This window comes from Pochonia chlamydosporia, assembly GCF_001653235.2.
Source record: "Pochonia chlamydosporia 170 chromosome Unknown PCv3seq00008, whole genome shotgun sequence".
In the NCBI taxonomy this organism is placed as follows: domain Eukaryota; kingdom Fungi; phylum Ascomycota; class Sordariomycetes; order Hypocreales; family Clavicipitaceae; genus Pochonia; species Pochonia chlamydosporia.
In genome coordinates, this window is record NW_019154043.1 from 962,959 (window position 1) to 980,607 (window position 17,649).

General features: G+C 48.6%; 5 protein-coding genes across 5 annotated transcripts; 1 reads left to right on the top strand and 4 right to left on the bottom strand.

Moving 5' to 3' along the window:
* Positions 1–404: 404 nt before the first annotated feature.
* Positions 405–1,241, bottom strand: VFPPC_06612 (glutathione S-transferase/chloride channel; the record flags this gene model as incomplete). The annotated part of the gene is made up of 1 exon (XM_018285619.1): positions 405–1,241. One exon carries the CDS (start codon positions 1,239–1,241, stop codon positions 405–407), a length of 837 nt encoding a protein of 278 aa, XP_018138354.1.
* Positions 1,242–2,838: 1,597 nt separating this feature from the next.
* On the top strand, positions 2,839–4,530 carry VFPPC_06611 (hypothetical protein; the record flags this gene model as incomplete). The annotated part of the gene is made up of 2 exons (XM_018285618.1): positions 2,839–3,351; positions 3,412–4,530. The coding sequence occupies 2 exons, from the start codon at positions 2,839–2,841 to the stop codon at positions 4,528–4,530; spliced, it is 1,632 nt and encodes a 543-aa protein (XP_018138353.1).
* Positions 4,531–5,972: 1,442 nt separating this feature from the next.
* VFPPC_14081 (hypothetical protein) lies at positions 5,973–7,032 on the bottom strand (the record flags this gene model as incomplete). The annotated part of the gene is made up of 2 exons (XM_018291852.1): positions 5,973–6,578; positions 6,634–7,032. 2 exons carry the CDS (start codon positions 7,030–7,032, stop codon positions 5,973–5,975), a joined length of 1,005 nt encoding a protein of 334 aa, XP_018138352.1.
* Positions 7,033–10,242: 3,210 nt separating this feature from the next.
* VFPPC_06609 (MFS nicotinic acid transporter Tna1) lies at positions 10,243–12,169 on the bottom strand (the record flags this gene model as incomplete). The annotated part of the gene is made up of 7 exons (XM_018285616.1): positions 10,243–10,479; positions 10,546–10,717; positions 10,783–10,994; positions 11,047–11,475; positions 11,532–11,818; positions 11,876–11,933; positions 11,987–12,169. The coding sequence occupies 7 exons, from the start codon at positions 12,167–12,169 to the stop codon at positions 10,243–10,245; spliced, it is 1,578 nt and encodes a 525-aa protein (XP_018138350.1).
* A 2,954-nt stretch (positions 12,170–15,123) lies between these two features.
* VFPPC_06608 (3-hydroxyacyl-CoA dehydrogenase) lies at positions 15,124–17,305 on the bottom strand (the record flags this gene model as incomplete). Its single annotated transcript, XM_022428522.1, has 5 exons — positions 15,124–15,127; positions 15,187–15,652; positions 15,714–16,699; positions 16,760–17,082; positions 17,144–17,305. 5 exons carry the CDS (start codon positions 17,303–17,305, stop codon positions 15,124–15,126), a joined length of 1,941 nt encoding a protein of 646 aa, XP_022284080.1.
* Between the last annotated feature and the right edge of the window lie 344 nt (positions 17,306–17,649).

A 17,649-nucleotide genomic window follows, 5' to 3' on the forward strand; every position in this document is an offset into this window, starting at 1 on the left:
TACCGCTAGTGTGTCTGAGATCTCACTGCCTAGGCAGGACTAGCTAAGATCTGAGGCTGAGGGCGCTCAAGCACCGAGAATTTGGTGATTTCAAAAGAATGTTACCATAACTGTAAGCCTTGAAGCGAGTGATCTGCTTCGCCATATTCACAGGAAGAGCATCAAATGTCTGATGTTAGAACTGTATGATTACAGTCTGTAGACAAAAGTGGCTGCCTAATTGAAGTATACAGTGGCACATTCTGATGCACTTCAACTTTTAACGGGATGCGTAATACTTTTGGATTTGGTTGAGTACCTTGGACCTCTCAGCGTACATGCAATCATCTTGGATGCCAATCTGGAGTTTCACCAAGAACTTACTTGCCTCCTCAAAATCTAGAGACGGTTGGCAAGGAAGAGCTTCATTTGACCTCTGCATAAACGTCCAGCGCGTCATGTAACCGTCCAAAAACACCCTCATGCCAGCCTTTTACCTCCTCCCACTCCGTCGCCGGCAGACTTCGCTGTGCCATGCGCAGCCAAGCACCAACAATGAAATCAGCATAGCTAACCTGTTGACCGAGCAAAAATGGTCCGTTGGAATCCCTGAGAAACAGCTTCGCCAGGCTCCCCAGCGCCTGGCGGAACGAGACCATGGCCTTCTCACGCGCTTCCCCTGTCACAGAGAAGTCATCCCAAGAGTTGACTCCGGCGCGACGGACAAACTCCGCCTTGACCTCATCAGCCGTGGCTGGATCAAGGGGCATACCCTGACACATCAGCATGGTATGGGTGGTAAAGGCAGTATCTACGTTCGAATTGAAGCGGGCATAGTCTTCAAACTCGCCCTTGCCGCGCTTGGAAAGCGGTATAAGCAGCTCGGCGTCTAGAGAGAAGGTATAATCGAGCTTCTGGGCCGGGAACAGGTCTCCGCCCTTATCAGGATACGTTCGCTGCAGGTAGACGGCTATGTCAAACGAGTCGCCGACCGTAGAGCCAGTGGCCGGATCTCGTATTATAGGGAGAGTGTAGAAATCAGTGCCATCTGCGAATTTCCGTCCTGCCGGCTCGCCAAGCTTCTGTCGCACTTTAGAGACGTCGGGCAATCTCACCCATGACGTCGAGTACGGGACGCCTTTGAAGTTGAGCGCAAAGCGGCTCTTCCAGGGGTTTGGAGCGCAGCATGACTCCTCCACGGGTGGTCTTTGGGCAATATCATACAGAGTAATGACGTCAGACGAGAATTTAGTTGTCGCCATTATCAAGCGATCGATGAATGAATATGATGTTGAATGGAGATGATGGCCCCGTGTGGCTGATGTTGCAGTTCTGGTGGCGGCAAATGAGTCGCTGGTTGGGCGAAGAGGGCTTGCGGACCAGTCTACCTCTCAGCCAAGTTTGTTACGAGAAAGTATTAGCTCCCAGTCGCTGCTTCGAGAGCGAGGCTTTATGTATTTGGCTCGTTGCAGGAATGGTTACACTCGTCTAGTTGCCCGCTAAAACGAAATGGATCAACGCTGCTCCATAATGACGAAGTAAAATTTCCGGTTTGCCCTCATCGTTCCGTGCCGAGCCGCTCTTTACCGAATTGGGAACCACTTGTGTTGTCGGATCTGAAACTGGCTTTACCAGTGTCAGCTGTGTGTCTTGTTGTCTCAGGGGTGGGCCAAGTTGGCTTTGCTCTACTGAAGATATTCAAGGTTAGTCGAGAAACGCCGGAAGAATCTGTCAGGAAAGAATGCAGTTAAGAACAAGCAAGTTTTTGATTAGAATCTACTTTTTTCTCACCTTGAGGAGATTCTGCTCTCGATGTTTCGTGTGGAGAGGACTTGTGGTCAGAGGGAAAACGGGAGACTTCCATCATTGTTGGGGCTCATACCGAACAGGAGGGACATTTCACCTTCTGTTCAACTCGTTCTCGTAACGTATGACACCAGTGAACACATTTAGACCAGCAAACTGTTGAAGATTTCCACATGTTGGTAAAAGAACCGCATCGAATGCTTACATATCCAACGTGAGCCCAGCCACAGGCTCAGGAGTCTCCAACCCATGCCGATAGCAGCTCCGCTATTTGACCGGTGATTCCCTAGCCATTCAATTGTTTGTTTTTCCTTCACAAACCTTGTGAATATGATTCTGCAAGCACTTGACTGTATCTGTGGTGTTGTTCAAAAAGCAACAAAATCACAGCCCAGTTGCCGCCATCGACCCTGAAGATCATTTCCGTTCACTTTACAAAGACAAGGGATGAAAGCAGAAGTTTTTGTAGATCTTAGACGCGTAGCCAAGGCATGAAAAGTGCCTACCATTGAATTGTTGGACTCGTAGACGCGTGGTATCAACAAGTCCTCGCCTGTGAAGACTCAGTAAGAGGTATCGCCGACTTACGAGCACGGTTCAATGTGCAAATCTCTTTGTCCTATTGTTTGTAGAGTTCACGTTCATCTTGTTCAAGCTGTATCAGGAACATCAGCCTCGGCAGATGAGCTAACTTGCACAGGCCTCCTGAAAAGACGGCACATCAGGTGTTCAAGAACGCGTTTGCAAAATCGAGGACCCGCACTCTGCACCTGGGATTCTCTTTTTCATTTACTTAAATAGAGACTTGGGACGGAAAATTGGAAAACCTTGACGCTACATCTTGCAACACGCATCAACACAAAAACCAACCTCACGAACGAGAGCAACAGCAGTTGCTCTCCACCTCACAGTCTTTCAGATATTGGACATCTTGTCTGGAAAGTCTTGTTTTCTTCTAAGGTATGTGTTGTTCTAGGTCATTCTTCTGGTATATTCTTCTGGTTCATCTACCTAACAAACCCCCAGCTACCGAGTGCTCTCCAGCACAACATCATGGACCTCAAGTACATCTTGAACGACCCGGAACCCATCATGGGAGAACCAAACCCCAAGAAGCCTCTCGAGCTATTGGACTTTCCAAATGAGATATTGGCAAGCATCTGCTCTAAACTCTGCGGGCACTGTACAGGAGAACCTGTCAATATTCGACACTCCGATTCATTGATCAGCTGGCTCGCTTTGAACACACTATCAAAGACGTGCAAGAAGCTGCGAAGAGTTGCTCTTCCATTCATTCCTCATCGGCCCATGGTTGGCCAACACAAGTTGGACGCCTTCAATTTGTTTTTGGCCAAAAACCCAGAGTTTGCCGCCAAAGTACATCAGATAGATCATCTATGGTATCCCATGGCCCTTGGTCCAGAGAGGGCACAACTCAAAATGCCACCAGAACACCAAAAAGTCCTACGGAAGTACTTCAGCGCAACAAGTCTTTCGATCGACAGGATCTGCATCATGCTTATTGCTCTGCCGGCGTTGAAAGATTTACGAATCGTAGGCCACATGGTATAGGATATCTCGTGCCTCTTTAGTAAATTTCGTCCGCTACGGCAATTACCACATCAGCGCCCGTCCGAAGCGTTTTTACCCAACCTCCGATCACTCACGTTCGATGCCATTCACGAATGTACCGATCCGGTTTACAAACCTATCAGCCAACGCGTCAGAGAGATCTGCCACTTTGTTGCCATTGCCGCACCAAACTTGCACACCCTACGCTTTGGAAATTTCATCATGGTTGGACAAGGAACTCGTGGCCAGATATACCCACCTCCCAACATACCTCTACTCCGGCCGACGAACCTCAGAGTCCTTGAATTCTATGGTTGTGTATTTGGCCCGTTTGGGATGTTCAGAAGTCCTATCGCCCTGCTGATCGACTCCAACAAGAAGCTGGAGAAACTGTCTGTGAGTGTCAACATCTGCAGCTGTTTCTCTAGCGCTACTAGACTCTCCGGTACGTGCATCGGACCAAGACAGATCATCGACATGTTGAGGAAGAGCCGTATCAACGGCCTCAAGTCTCTCTGCCTCAACTTTCTAGACATACAGGCCAGCAACTCCCTCATGACGTTCCAGAAGTGTCTTTCTCAGCGGTCCACCTACCGACGATGGGGTCCGGATCCGGGAAATGAGCGTACCTTGTCTTGGGACGGATACAAGGACACCTTTGAGTGCTTTACCGAGCTGGTGGAGTTGACCATTGACGAGCATTCCTTTTTCGTGCACTGGAAGGCACTCCAGATGCCATCGAACCATGGAATCGACATCATGGCGATTCCTGTGCCCATATCTGTCCTGACTACCTACACTGACAAGTGCTGGTTCAACATCATGCCGAGGAAGCTGCAGAAAATTTCTCTGTTGGTGAAGGGCGGGCCGTTGGCAGTCGCCGCCATCATGAAGCTTCAGGACATGGTCATGAAGAGGCAGCTGCCGCATCTACAGGTAGTTGAGCTGACGATATGTCCGATGAGCCATACCAACAAGCCATTCTTTAACCCCCAAGACTACAGAGATGAGCTGCTTGTGATGCGAAATTTCTTCCGCAAGGTTCAGGAGTCAGGACTCGGGGTGAAGGTTTTGATCAGGTCTTTTAGACCATGTGCAGATGTGTACCATTATGGACCACCACCGTCAAGTGAAACATCTGCCACGACGGCTGCACCCCGTGGCACTGTCTGATCGAGGTACAACGGGTACAATCTCTCCAATGGGATGATAACTGGTAGTTGGGCTGGCCCAAGTATGTTGTCCATCTGGAATAGATCAGATACATTGGCTTGGTACGATTCAGGTACGCTCGATGCCGTTACCGAATCATTAGCTTGAGGTTTGTAGATGAATTTTGGAGGTTTTCAGTCTGGGGACTATCGAGGGGGATTGAGACTCTTAGTTGTGAGATTTACAATGTCTCACTTAGTTCAGGACGGGAAGGATTGGTGATTGGTGAGTTGCTTATTCAGAGACTGAGAATTTAGTTGCTACCGTATTTCTTTTCTCCCCTTTTTCTCAAGTTCTTTTGAGCGGGGATATCTTTTGCTATACTTCGTTTAGACCCGTCTAGATAGCCGCACGGCACAGAATGAATTTGCACCAGATCGTTTTAGTCACATAGTCCAGAAAATTTAATAGCAGTTATGCAAGTTCAGCCCTGCGTTGTTGGTGAAACTCTTGATCTATTTAAGAGCACTACAAAGTCAGTAGAAGTTGAATTGGTAAGGAGCGCCAGTTCGGGAACAATTACGAGGCCGCCACAAGCCTGCGTTACTTGAGTCTAGACATGTCTATATGCAGAGCATTGCTTTATTATGTGTATTGTTTTTTTTTTTTTTTTTTTTTTTTTTTTTTTTTTTTTTTTTTTTTTTTTTTTTTTTTTTTGTAATTTGTCGTATTTTATATTATATTGTGTGCGAGGATTGCCGCCTTAGGGGCCATAGGCAAATAGAACAAAATGGTGAGGTTATTGCGGTATAAAACTAAATAACGCTACAGGTAGTAAGCATTACGCTGATATGGTTAGACCTAGCATTTAGAGAGCATTAAATAAGCACTTTATGCACTTTTGTATGGCTGGCAGGTGAAGGAGTGGTCAATGGACTAGTAATCGGTATTTTAGAAGGTAATTACCGAATTAGTCAGAGCGAGCAGTATTATGTTCAGTTGGGGGGCAAACAAAAAGTAGATAACAAACATCATGTTTGGAAAACCATGTTTGCTTCTCAAGACCCTGTTGTTGTTGCTAATAGCTCCACGTGTGAATCCAAATATGGCATCAGGGATGAAATCGAGACCCGTATGCAAGCTTCCAAACTCCGCTACTTGGTATCCATTCGCCATCTATAATTAGAGTACTTCCCCGTCTTCTGAAGCATGGTGAGCCCACTTCGTCACATAGTTGAAGCACTCAACTCTATCGTCTAATGGGTCCATGTCGGTGATCGTGTCGCCTAGTGGCTACCGAAAGGCTATGGGACATAATGTTCCATCCAGAACCACGACGGATGAGACATTCACTGTGCCACAGGGAGGTGAACACGAAACAACAAGAGCTCGTACATCATTAAGTAAAGTCATAACATATCCACGTTTCTTCCCTTCCCTATCCCCTGCCCGTCCGCGTCCACCTACTTGATGCTTCCATAGATGGGAACTTGACTCTCTGCGCTATGAGACCGTAACCCACGTCCAGTCGACTCTACTAATTGCACCGCATCCATCCCTTCAACTCCCGACGGCTTATTCCACGCCCCCTTATGCCTCGTGCCCCCAATAGTTCCCTCAGGGTGATGCTGATGTCCAGAACCGGCGTATACACCCGCCGGGGCACGGATAGTACTTATAAGTCGATTCAAAATGGCAAACTCGATCTTGAGCTTAATTCCGTAGACGCATGGCTTAAACGCCCCTTGCAAATAGAACAAGTTGGCGCACTGAATCCCCAGCAGCGTGATATCGAGCGCGATGATAAGAATATTAGCGACAAGCAACTGCCATAACACCGTTTTCTGCTCCTTCGGTTGCGTGCCGCTGGAAACGTGGTCGCCATGGCCATGGGGAGTAGCCGTGGACCACGACCGCTCAAGCAATGGAGATCGCTGACGCAGGTATTTCCGCGTCTGGTATATGTACAGCATGCCAAGTGCCGTCTCCTGCACAAAGTACACTACCAGCTGCAGTCGGTCCCAGATGGGGTTAAAGGACGTGAGATTCGTGTTTATCGTCGTGGATTGCTGTCCAAGTTTAGCCATTATTCACGTGGTGAATCTGTTCCTGGGAGAAACTCACTGCCAAAGTACCAATCACAACAGTTGGCACAGAAAACACAATCGAGTTAAATATAAGGACATACTTGATACCGTTGAGTATCTTTGTAGTGCGCATGAGCAGATGCAATCGCGAGTACAACACCCAGCTCTGCGGGAGCACCATAATCATCCACGTTAGGTAAATGAGGACAATTGCCGGCACCGCATTTTTCCACACCCCAAAATCGGCGAGGATGATGAACAGTGGTTGTAGGATTACGCCCCAGGATGTAAGGGCGCAGGACCAAAAGTAGAGGCCACGGCGGCGCTTAAAGAGCAGGAAGAGAGATATGTTGATTTCTATGCCAATGTACCACGATATGCCAGTGAAGGCTGCTATCACCATGGACATAGGCAGGTCGTCCTTGATGTCGTTCATTTTCGATACGATATGCTCATGTCTTTGTTCGTCGGGTTCTGCGAGTATGGAAGTGTGAGGACGTTGAGAGCCACCGGGGAGGGGCGGTCCGGCTTATTTCTAAGTACGATTAAGACTGCAGAGTAGCCATTGTTGATCTTCGTTGTAGGTTGTGTTACAGATTTGTGTACATGGAAAGAATCGTCTTTGGAGGGTATATATGTCCCTGCTATCCTCGGGGGATTAAAGAGCCGGGTGAAACTCCGTCACATCAACCACCCCCCTCGAGGCTGCTGGCTAGTCTAAGTATATGTAGACGTCGCAACCCCGAGATTGGGTGGCATTGCATTTCGCCAAACAGGCCCCTGTTGAACGACGGATCTGCGCGAGTTGTGGTGACATTTGATCTAAGCTCGATTCAGGAGGCCTGGGCTTTGTGCCCAAGCTTCGATTTGCTTCTTAAACCAGTCCAGTAGCGCCTCGATTAATAGACGAAGAAATAAATAGCTTTATACAGTGGATCTAATGAGGCCACGGCAGACAGTTTGCTTGTGCACCAACCAGCGCAAGTGATCATGTTCTGGGAATCAAGTCCAAACACCACCTGTTGGAAACCTGAACGTCTTTCGCAAACGGTGGAAAGGAAGGATCCCTATCCAGGCAAGCCATCTCACGAAGCGAGGATGTGCCAGCTACAAAGTCGCAACAGAGGTGGGGAGACCGCACACATAACTGGGCCGTGTGATGATCTGCAGAATTTCTTACCTCATCTGCTCTGCCGAGTCTTACTCATGGCGTAGGATAGCCTGGAATCAACCAACGGCTTTGAACACTTTGGGGTAGACGGTCAAGACGGTGCCTCCTGATCGCCACGGGATTCCCAGCCCTGTTGCACAGTTGATGAATCAAGCCACCAATCTGACTCGCTTCATTCTTGGATCTTTCCATGTCCCACCTCCGGATTCTCGATCTGGGACGGCAACGGGTGCTGGCTAAATATGGGGGACGCTGATGGTTTACATTGTAGAAATGACTGTCTGGTCTTATTTACCTTGGGCGAAGCCACGAGCATTCGATTTTGGGATAGGCATAAACACGGTGAGCACAGCCGCTGTGAGCATAAAATTGTCAAAGAGAGCACTTGAGCCGTTCTAGACCTCCTTGGCAGTGACATTCCTGTCTTGCTTTCCTTTGCCGACTTCTCCAATAAATCATGCAAGACACACCAAATAGCACTTCAAAAAGAGCCACGATTTTCTTCCTCTCCTTAGTCGGTCAATCAAGGAGAAATCATTCAATTCAATCGTTCAATTGCCGTGAATTTCCCCATGCAGTAGCAACCCTGGGATAATACCAGGCCCCCGTCAGAGCAACATAACAAGTTCCACCACGCCACAGCTGACTATTGATAGCTTCGTGGCATATTGTTTTCTGTGCCTAGAGTGTCGTAACAGCCAAAGTCACAGATTGTAGTGCCAGCCTCAATCGGTGAATACGCACCCTGGCAACATAGAACGCCGGCGCCGAGTACACACAGAGACGCACAGCCTATTCCTTGAGTCAAAGGAGACGAAATACAGTTAAGCATTTATAATATCTCAGCCCAAACAGGACATATCGGAGTCTAAAAGGCTGCCAAGTCGTTGGGAAATCCCGTATCACTCCGCAAGTTCGTCCGTATGTGAAAATGTGAGACCAATGTTACTGCCGACTAGATCTGACACACCGAACATGCCCAAATGACCTCAGGAAACATCAAAGCCAAAATGCCACAGAGCTTCACTTATATTGTTGCACCACTAAAAGCCAGTGTGGGTTAGACATCGTCAATACACCAGTTGACCCTACATGTGATTCAGTATTCATCTTTTAAGCAATAATTCCATGTACGCATTCTCTATCAATGTCTAATCCTCGTATAAAAATACAATCTATCACCAAACCCACCACCTAATTGGAATCCTTAATAGTCGCCTTCGTTTCACCTACAAAAAGTTAGCACACATCCACAACCCAACCACACGCGCAGCAAACTTACAAATAGCAAACTCCTGGTAAAACACGGCCGCCGTGCCCATAGAGCAATCCACATCCTGCGGCTTCTCAGGTCGATGGCACGTTCCAATAGAATTATTCTCCGTATCAATCATGTTGTACCCTCCATCATCGCCCTTGTACAACGCTTCCACAAAGTTAGCTTTCATTCTGCATTTGAGTTTCAAGCGACTTACTAAAGTGGTTGTCCTTGCCGGCATCATTAAATGTATGCTTCTTATCATCATTCACCTCCAGCCTCTTGACGTCCCAGTCCTTCACGGCCGTGGCGCCACACCCATCACAGGCCATACCTCCGTGTGAGGCGTCGTTGTCAAAGCCAAATGTCAAGGGGACGGCTTTGTGTAGCGCATCATCACAATTAGGTGGGTTGTTGAAGAAGACGCATTCTTGGTTGGTCTGGCCGCCGCCCAGGCCGGAGTTCGCATTACCACAGAAGATGTGGAAGTCTGCGAGGGCAGGGCTGATGGCAAGGCCAAGAGCGATGAGAGAAGTAGAGAAGTGCATTGTGAGGTTTGTGAAAATGTAACGTTTGTTGTCTGGCTTGTCTGAGATTTGTCTTTGTCTGGAAATTCGGTGATTTAAATATTCGTAGAATTATCACAGAACAGACGGAAATAGCACAAAAATAACCGCTACGTCATTTTCGCTGCTGAATCTCACGAAGGAATGCATCAACCAACAACTTGCAGATCCAAGGCCCCCAAAGCCCGCGATCCATCCAATGGGACTTGCGACAAACAGCTGCCTTGACTATGTAGTTCGCAGTGGCAACACATCCCTTCTGAAATAAGAATGCGCTAGAACACCTTTGTTTCTAAGGTTCGCAGGTCCGTCAGCACTGGTTGTGGAAGTGGGAGGGATTGACACGCCGCTGAGCGACTGTGGAGTTGTAAAGTCAAGACCATAACACGTTATTGGTTGTGACAGGTAAAAGATGTTGGTTGAAGGATTTGAGTCGAGCGATCATTGAGATTTTCTCCAAGTTAATAAGCTCAATTGTTTAACTTCAGCTTGTTTATTCTGTGAGAAAGTCGCCGCCTGAGCTGAATGCTGGGATCGGGATCCAAGTGGCGACACATCCGACTTACACTGGGTCAAGACGAGATGTGAGATTACTTCATCAATATCCACTTGTTCATTTGCATTTTGGACTATCTACATACATCTTCGTAACTAATACATGTACCTAAATGTCATTGCCTTGTCTCCCAAAGCAGACAACTCTGCTGCAGTATACTTATCGGCCTCACCGGCGGCGAGCTGCCGCTCCCTCTTGCGGTTCAATCTCCTATAACCCAGGATGAGAATGAATGCCGCAATTATACCCAGCACGATAAAGCCGATTTCGAGGCCGTGGCCAAGGAAGTAGCGAGGCTTGTCCTTTTTGCGATAAAAGTTGGATGCCATAGCCTGGTTAACACGTTAGTCTACAAGTACAAATCCAATTATTTCTCGGCCAGTTTTGTTAGTACTTACACCACCAAGATTGCCGATACCAATCTGCAGCGCCATGCCAGCACTCCGCTTGTAACTGCCCGACAAATTGTTTGATAGCCAAGCGATAACACCAGGGAATGCAGGATAGATGGCGCAAGCCGCGATGAATACGCCGCCATACACGACCTTTGGGTTGCCAGACGCAATGCACCTGCACAGAGTTAGCAAATAATTTCCACACGGTCCCAAAGTCTTCAAAAATGAAGATAGACGAACATTGTAAATCCCACCAACATCATGCACATGGGTGCAATCACAAATGGACTTCTCTTGCCAACCCTATCCGAGCAAAAGGCCACGATTACGGCCAAGATGGCAGCCGTGATATAAATCGGCACCGTCATCAGCTGTGCTTCCGTCTTGGAATAGTTTAAGCTCTTGATAATCGTCGGCAGGAACAAGCTGATGCCGTAAAGCGGACAGACAATCTGACACATGTTAGTATCCCCAAGGCCCAACCGGACATGACGCAACACTTACACCCCAGTACACAAAGATGTTCACCCAAATCTGCCAGTCCTTAAACGCCTGCCAGACATACTTCCATTCGAATTCTTCAGCCTGCTCGACCTGCGCGCGTGCTTGGGTCTCGGCGTCGCCTACGGTCATCTTTGCCTGACCCTGATACTTGAGGCGATGGATAACGAACGCCTTCTCTTCTTCCGTCAAGAAGGAGGCCGTGTCGGGGAAGTCGTGAATCAAGAAGAAGGCGGCAAATGCCACAACAACAGTTGCGATACCCTCGAGTATGAAGATCCATCGCCAGCCCTCGAGTCCAGCCGTACCATCCATCTTGCTAATTGCGAAAGCAAGCAAACCGCTAAAGGCGCCAGCTATGGAGGCAGCGCTGAAGAAGAGAGCCTGGCGAAACTGGATTTCGTGTCGACAATACCACATAGTGAGGTAGTACTAGTCATGTTAGCTTCAAGAGGTTTCCCCGAGTGCTGGGACGACAAAGAACTTACAGCTACACCAGGGAACAGACCAGCCTCAGTCACGCCCAAAAATATACGCGCAATCAACAGACCGTGGTAATTCTTGACAAGACCCATGAGTGTCATGACGAGACCCCATGCTACCATGATGGTGGGCAACCAGCGACTGGGGCGGAGTTTCTTGAGCAGCAAGTTGGACGGGACTTCGAACGCGGCATATGTGAAGAAGAAGACTGTGAGACACCAGTTGTATTGGTCAGGTAAGATGCCGAGATCGGCACTGAGCCCTTCGACTTCGGCGTTGCCAATATTTCCACCTGCAGTCAATGTTAGTGACGAAGACATTGCGAAGCTGTGGGCTAGGCAATACTCACGATCAAGAAACGAGAGCAGATACAGAAGTGCGAGCATGGGGATTAGTCGGATATCCATCTGTTTCCTGTCAGTCATCCATTTCAGCAAGATGAGGCCGGAAAACACAATACCTTCCAAAGAACCTTCTTTTCATCAATGTGATCAAAATTAGGCGGCGTGGTGATTGTCGCAACACCCATATCATCAGTGTCGCTGGGCGCCTTATCATCAATCTTCACGCCATTGCTGACATATTCGTCATGGTTTGGCGGCACCACGACCTTTTCGGTCGAATCAGCCGAATGAGAAACCATAATGGCGCAACAGCAATGAACCAACAACCAAGTCTGAAGTATGAGACAGACGATGAATCGGTGCAAAGATGACCGTGAAGAATTGCAGGTTAGAAAGGTCTCTCAACTCAATCCGCACCGTTGATAAACACAGGCTAAAAGGGAGCTAGAAACTGGCGGATCTCCAGCTCATATATGTTCGTGTTGCAGAGGAATGGAGCTCACTGCAACCCTGAATCAGCTTGTCGTCGATCTCGTTGGCTGGCCTGACCCATCGGAACCGAGACACTCCACGCGAAGAAAGGAATACAACTGCAAACTCTCTCTTGTCAGGGATTCTCAAAAGAGGACGGACTACCGGTATTGCGAGGAGATGGTCTGGAAAAGGGTCTTGGAGAGGGGATGGATGCTAGTAACCCTTGTCATCCTTACTTTTGGGGAGATTTGTGGCCTCATCCAGTTCATGGGGAACCCGTAAGTGAGGTCCGCGTCGACAAGCCACAACGTATCGTGCCGCAAAGAGGATCCCCTTGGCGAACATTCATGATTCCCAGAGTCTTCAGCCATTTCACCGCTCCAATTAGGATCCGCGACAGGCACAGTGGTTGACGTCGATGGCAACGGCTCTCTTCCAAATGGAAGCCTGTTTTCTTCAGCCCACAGTCTCCTCTCCACTTCCCCCAACCCAGTTGGCGTAATCATGGTGAAGCTGACCATTGAATTACCCCAAATCCAGAGCCAAGTGGACCTGGGGCGCGGACAACCGCCCGCTTCATTTCCCCTTCGATTTGCCATTTGCCTAGTGTTTCTCGACTTCCCCAGCTTTTCTGGCCTTCGAAAACGCGGGGTTGGAGCGCCATCCCTCATCTCTAACGCCTTCTTCCGCTCCATGATTCGTTCGATTTCTGGCTTCAGCCGGGAGACTGGGGCAGATCACACATGCATAACGTCAAGCGTTTTGACTATTGAGTGAACCGGATCCGAAGTGGATAACTTGATACCTTGGAATATGAACGAAGTCGATTTGTCTTAGCCTGGCGTTGTATCCAAAGCTCGCTTGCGTTGACCAAGCAGCAACTTGAAAGAAGCCATGTCGACGCCGCTATTGAGGCTGGCTTGTACGCTTTGACGTGTAGATGAGTATCCCATGGAAATATTAGAGTGATATCGGTGTTTATTGCTCGTATACCAAGCAAGGCTTTCTAGTTGTCTATGCTAAGTGGCTACCGCAGAGGCAGCTTCTTTGGCGGGTGTTGGTTGTAGCGCCTCAGATCTGTCATACGTATAGAATCCTTGTCCGCTTTTGATGCCAAGGTGCCCATTCTCTAAATACTTACCCAGGTACTTTCTTGGCTCTTCCGGTATATCGCTTCTCGCTGTTGCATAATGTTGTTCAATGTCAAACACTACGTCGAGGCCGACAATATCCATCAGCTCAAACGGACCTTTGGCTGTCTTCAACACGTCTCGAAAGATGGCGTCAATTTCCTTTGGTGTGCCAGCGCCTTCAGCTGCTGCTAACAAGGCTTCTCGCTTGATGGCAGCCCAAATTCTGACAGTCTTTAGCTTCCGTGGTCATAGTCATTCTCAGTCACTAATTCACATACCTGTTGTAGATGTATCCAATCGATGAGCTCCTTACATGGAACGGAGAAAAACCATGTGCCGCGCACTGTCGCATCATGAGCTGAATGAGGGATGGATCCGTCGTCTTGTGTCCCATAAGTTCAATGGCTGATGGCTGTTAGAAGATGTACACTATAAGTGCTTAAAACTGATTCCGTTGTTACCTGTGGTCTCTGGTGGCCAATCTGCAGAAGGAAAAGATTAGTGTATGTTTGTGCAGAGCGCATCAGGGACGTACAAGTGTGTGCACTCAGAACTCTCTTTGCATGCTTCAAATTCAATCCGGCAACAATTTCAGAGCATGAATAGCTGCTGGAATTGGAGGCAATTATCGTGTCTTCAGGCGCCAACTCGTCCAGTTGAGCGATAATTTCCTGCTTGAGAGCCAGTCGCTCGGGAATGCACTGCAATCGTATCAGCAACCAACTCCCTTCATCTTTCCGTTACACAACCTACCTCCACCACGAGCCAAGATTCACCCAAGGCTGTTTTCATGAAATCTGGTAAATGTCCATGCACTTGGCCAAAATTCCCATGAGGATTTAATTGAGACCGCAGCTGATTAACGTTCTCAATGCTGGCATGTAGCTGACTTGTTTGTCCATCAATCAAGTGAACATCATTGCCTCTTCCTGACCACTGAAAACGGTTTGTTAGCAAATAGTCTTTCAATAAGAACATAGATTACATACCATGTACGCCAGACGTCTGCCCTGAGAGCCTGCTCCAACAACTGTCACTGATGACCTTGCCAGTCGTGTCATTGTAGCAAACATATTGGCCTGCCTGTCGCTATAATACCGAAGAAAACAAATTGCTGAACAACGTCGATAATGAAGTTTGTTATTTCTCATGAGAAAGCATCATTAATCGGAGTTTTACTAGCCGTGTCGCTGAGAATTCGTCGGATCCGATGTGGGGCTGCTGATGTTGATCTTCAAACGACACCTCGGATCCGTATGCATTGATGGGATTGTTGACCCAACCTGCATGACCCATTGACCTATTCTTGGGGAATGGAAATTTCCAAATGTAAAACTAGACGGATCTATTGCCTTACATGGCAGGGACGCCACGTGTAACGGCTGCGGTGTCTTGTCGGCGGTGCGTGTCCTCGCAATGTCATTCGCTTGGGTCTGGCTGCCTGGGTCACGGAGCCAGCACCCTTCATCGTTGCCGCTTTCGCTCCCGAAGGCTACGATGCTCAAATGTCAGATGGGGTCCCTAGTCCTAATCGAGGTACCTATTAAAGATGAAGGGGGAGGAGCCGCGGGCGCCAAGTTGCCAGCTAGGGGCTGCAAGCGAGCCTCGACTCGCAATATGCCAGTGGAGCTGAAATGTCAAAAGTATCATCTGTTACATTAACTCTCAGTACAAGTCATTCCGCATACTGCGCATGCAGGACTACATACGGATCTTGGCGGGAGAATATCGCATCCGGCGACCCCTTTTCAGAAAACCGGTTCCGAGCTGCTTGCACAGACTTGGAACATTGGGGGAGGTGACTCAACGCCGCCTCCAAGGTAGCGTGAAGATTTGCATGCGATTCTTCAGAAATTTTTCCTTGTTTCAGGTCCCTGTCAATAGCTTTGCGAATAAGCTGGACACTAGCAACGACATGATGTGGATATGGGTCGATAGATATGATGGGTACGGTGAAGGATGCCTCAAATGTTTCCTCGGCGTCGCGTGGGCTTGACACGGAAGGGATAGCCATGGTGAAGGAATTTTGAAGCCCAAAGACCAGTGCATTAACGACGGCATTTTCCGCGTCAGAATTAGTCTCCGTTAAGCCAGCCAGCAAGTCGTATCGTTCCGTGGCTTCAATAATGTCAATCAACATCAATATGCTGAGATGGTAATGCAGCATCAAAGAATCTGTGCCCTATGTTAGTAAATCGTTCGACATTTGTTGCACTGTGCAGAAAATGTAACGCACACCACCGAAGTTTTGTTTGCTGTCCAAGAAAATGCATTCGCCTCTGACACGCCTCCAACGGCCGCCGGTAGACGTCGTTAAATTGTTGAATTGCGTCTGTGACAAAACCGAACGCCCTGCTGACTTCCGATTCATTATGTCCGTCACGAAGGGCCTCCTTAAACACCGACGTCAGCTTCCAAGCAAGGAGTTTCCACGCAGTTCCGCTCGCAATAATCTGGTTCGCTCGCTCGTCTGTCATGTCAATGACCCCGTCAGCTCTCCAAGTTTTGGTCATCTCGTAAAACATTTTAGCGCCAGTCCGTATCAACCTCCAAGGGAGTTCAGCTTCGAATCCGAAAAGGCCAGAAGACAGTAATGAGCGACAATTCAACGTCAACGACGCCGAGGTATCAAAAGTTAATGCAGCCCAGTATGCGATGCTTTCTGCGGCAATAAAGTCTGAGCTGCCAATAGATTCGGGACTTGCCACTATTGACTTTGACTTGACTGTAGATGGTGACACCTTTGATCCACTGAACTGCAAATTTCGCTGTCTTGCTCGTAGTGTTTGTATCTGTTGCAAGGCCGCATGGACGCACGCTTGTCCCGAGATGCCGTCAATTTCCTCCTCCTCTGATATGCCGCTGGGTATCGGGGTTAATGCAAACAAAAACAAAGAAAGCATGGACCTATATGACGGCCGGTTAATGACTCGAAGCATATCACGGCGGGCGGTCCGCCAAAGTGCAAGGACAATGTTTTGGTAGTGCAGCGGTTCAGGCTGCGAGCCTTTACCAGTGATGTACAGCCAACGGGCTGAGAATGCAGCAATCGTGCTGCGCATTGACTGATCAATCAGCCTATCATTGACTCTCGGTTCGCGAACAGGAGCGCGGATTGGATTGTTCTTTTCATCGTCCGAGTTCTCGGCTACCCATTGATCGAGCCGACCACAGACGTCTGCAATATTCACATGCTTCCCTGCCAGGCTGTGCTCAGCGAAGCTACAATCTATGTTAGCAAGTCGTCGAATTTACTTTGCTAGGTTGGCAGCAGCATCGTACAGAAAAGGACAGCCATCTCTCCCCATCCAAGAGCCAAACACAGCGTCAAATCCGTCTCGGTAAATAACCTGCAGCCAACTGCTCTCAGTGTGGCTCAGCAGGTCCGAAGCAGAGGACGTTGAATCCGTAGTTGCAGGAGAAGGAGCAGTAAGTTGTCTAGGTTTGACCGGGTCCCAGGCATCACGAGGAGACGAAGGTAGTCGATCATCTAATCTGTCGTTGAGGATATTCGGACCCCCTCCAGTGGACGCTTCAGATTGCCGACGAAGCTTGCGTCTCCCCAATGGTGCGCGCTTTGGTTCGGCTCCTTTCTCCTTCATCCACTGCGCCAAGTTAGCCGGTTTTGGTCGCTGATGGGCAAATCTTGAGGTCAATGCGGCATACTTTAAACGTGCACTGCTGATTTCGGTTCAAACACCTGGTGCAGGAAGCGGAGGAATCGCCTGTTTCATTGCTTCGGCTCAGTGCATCGCAACCCACTCTGGAGCGACGACACTCATCACAGCTGGAAAATTGAGTGCGCCGCGCGACAGCATTACTCTGCATGATTGGAGTCGTGCAGAGCAAGCGTCGGATTTGTCGAAGGCTATGTTAATCCTCGAAATACGCTGATCATCAGGAATGCGCCGGATCTTGCTGAGTTGGCAATAAATTGATGTGAAGTGATGGTTCAATCAGGCAGTGAGAACATGGAAGAACCACTCGCATTGAAGCGGCATGGGGGAATTGCGGGGTCTCCAGACATCCAAGGAAAGTGCGATTGTCGGGTCTCGCTTGGATTTCGGCAGGAGCAATTGTCAAGCACCAATCACTTGCAGCTATTGGCATCTGAAGCCGAGATCCACTACTTTTCGACGACTGATGGCCTCAACTTGGGTTTCAAATAGCCA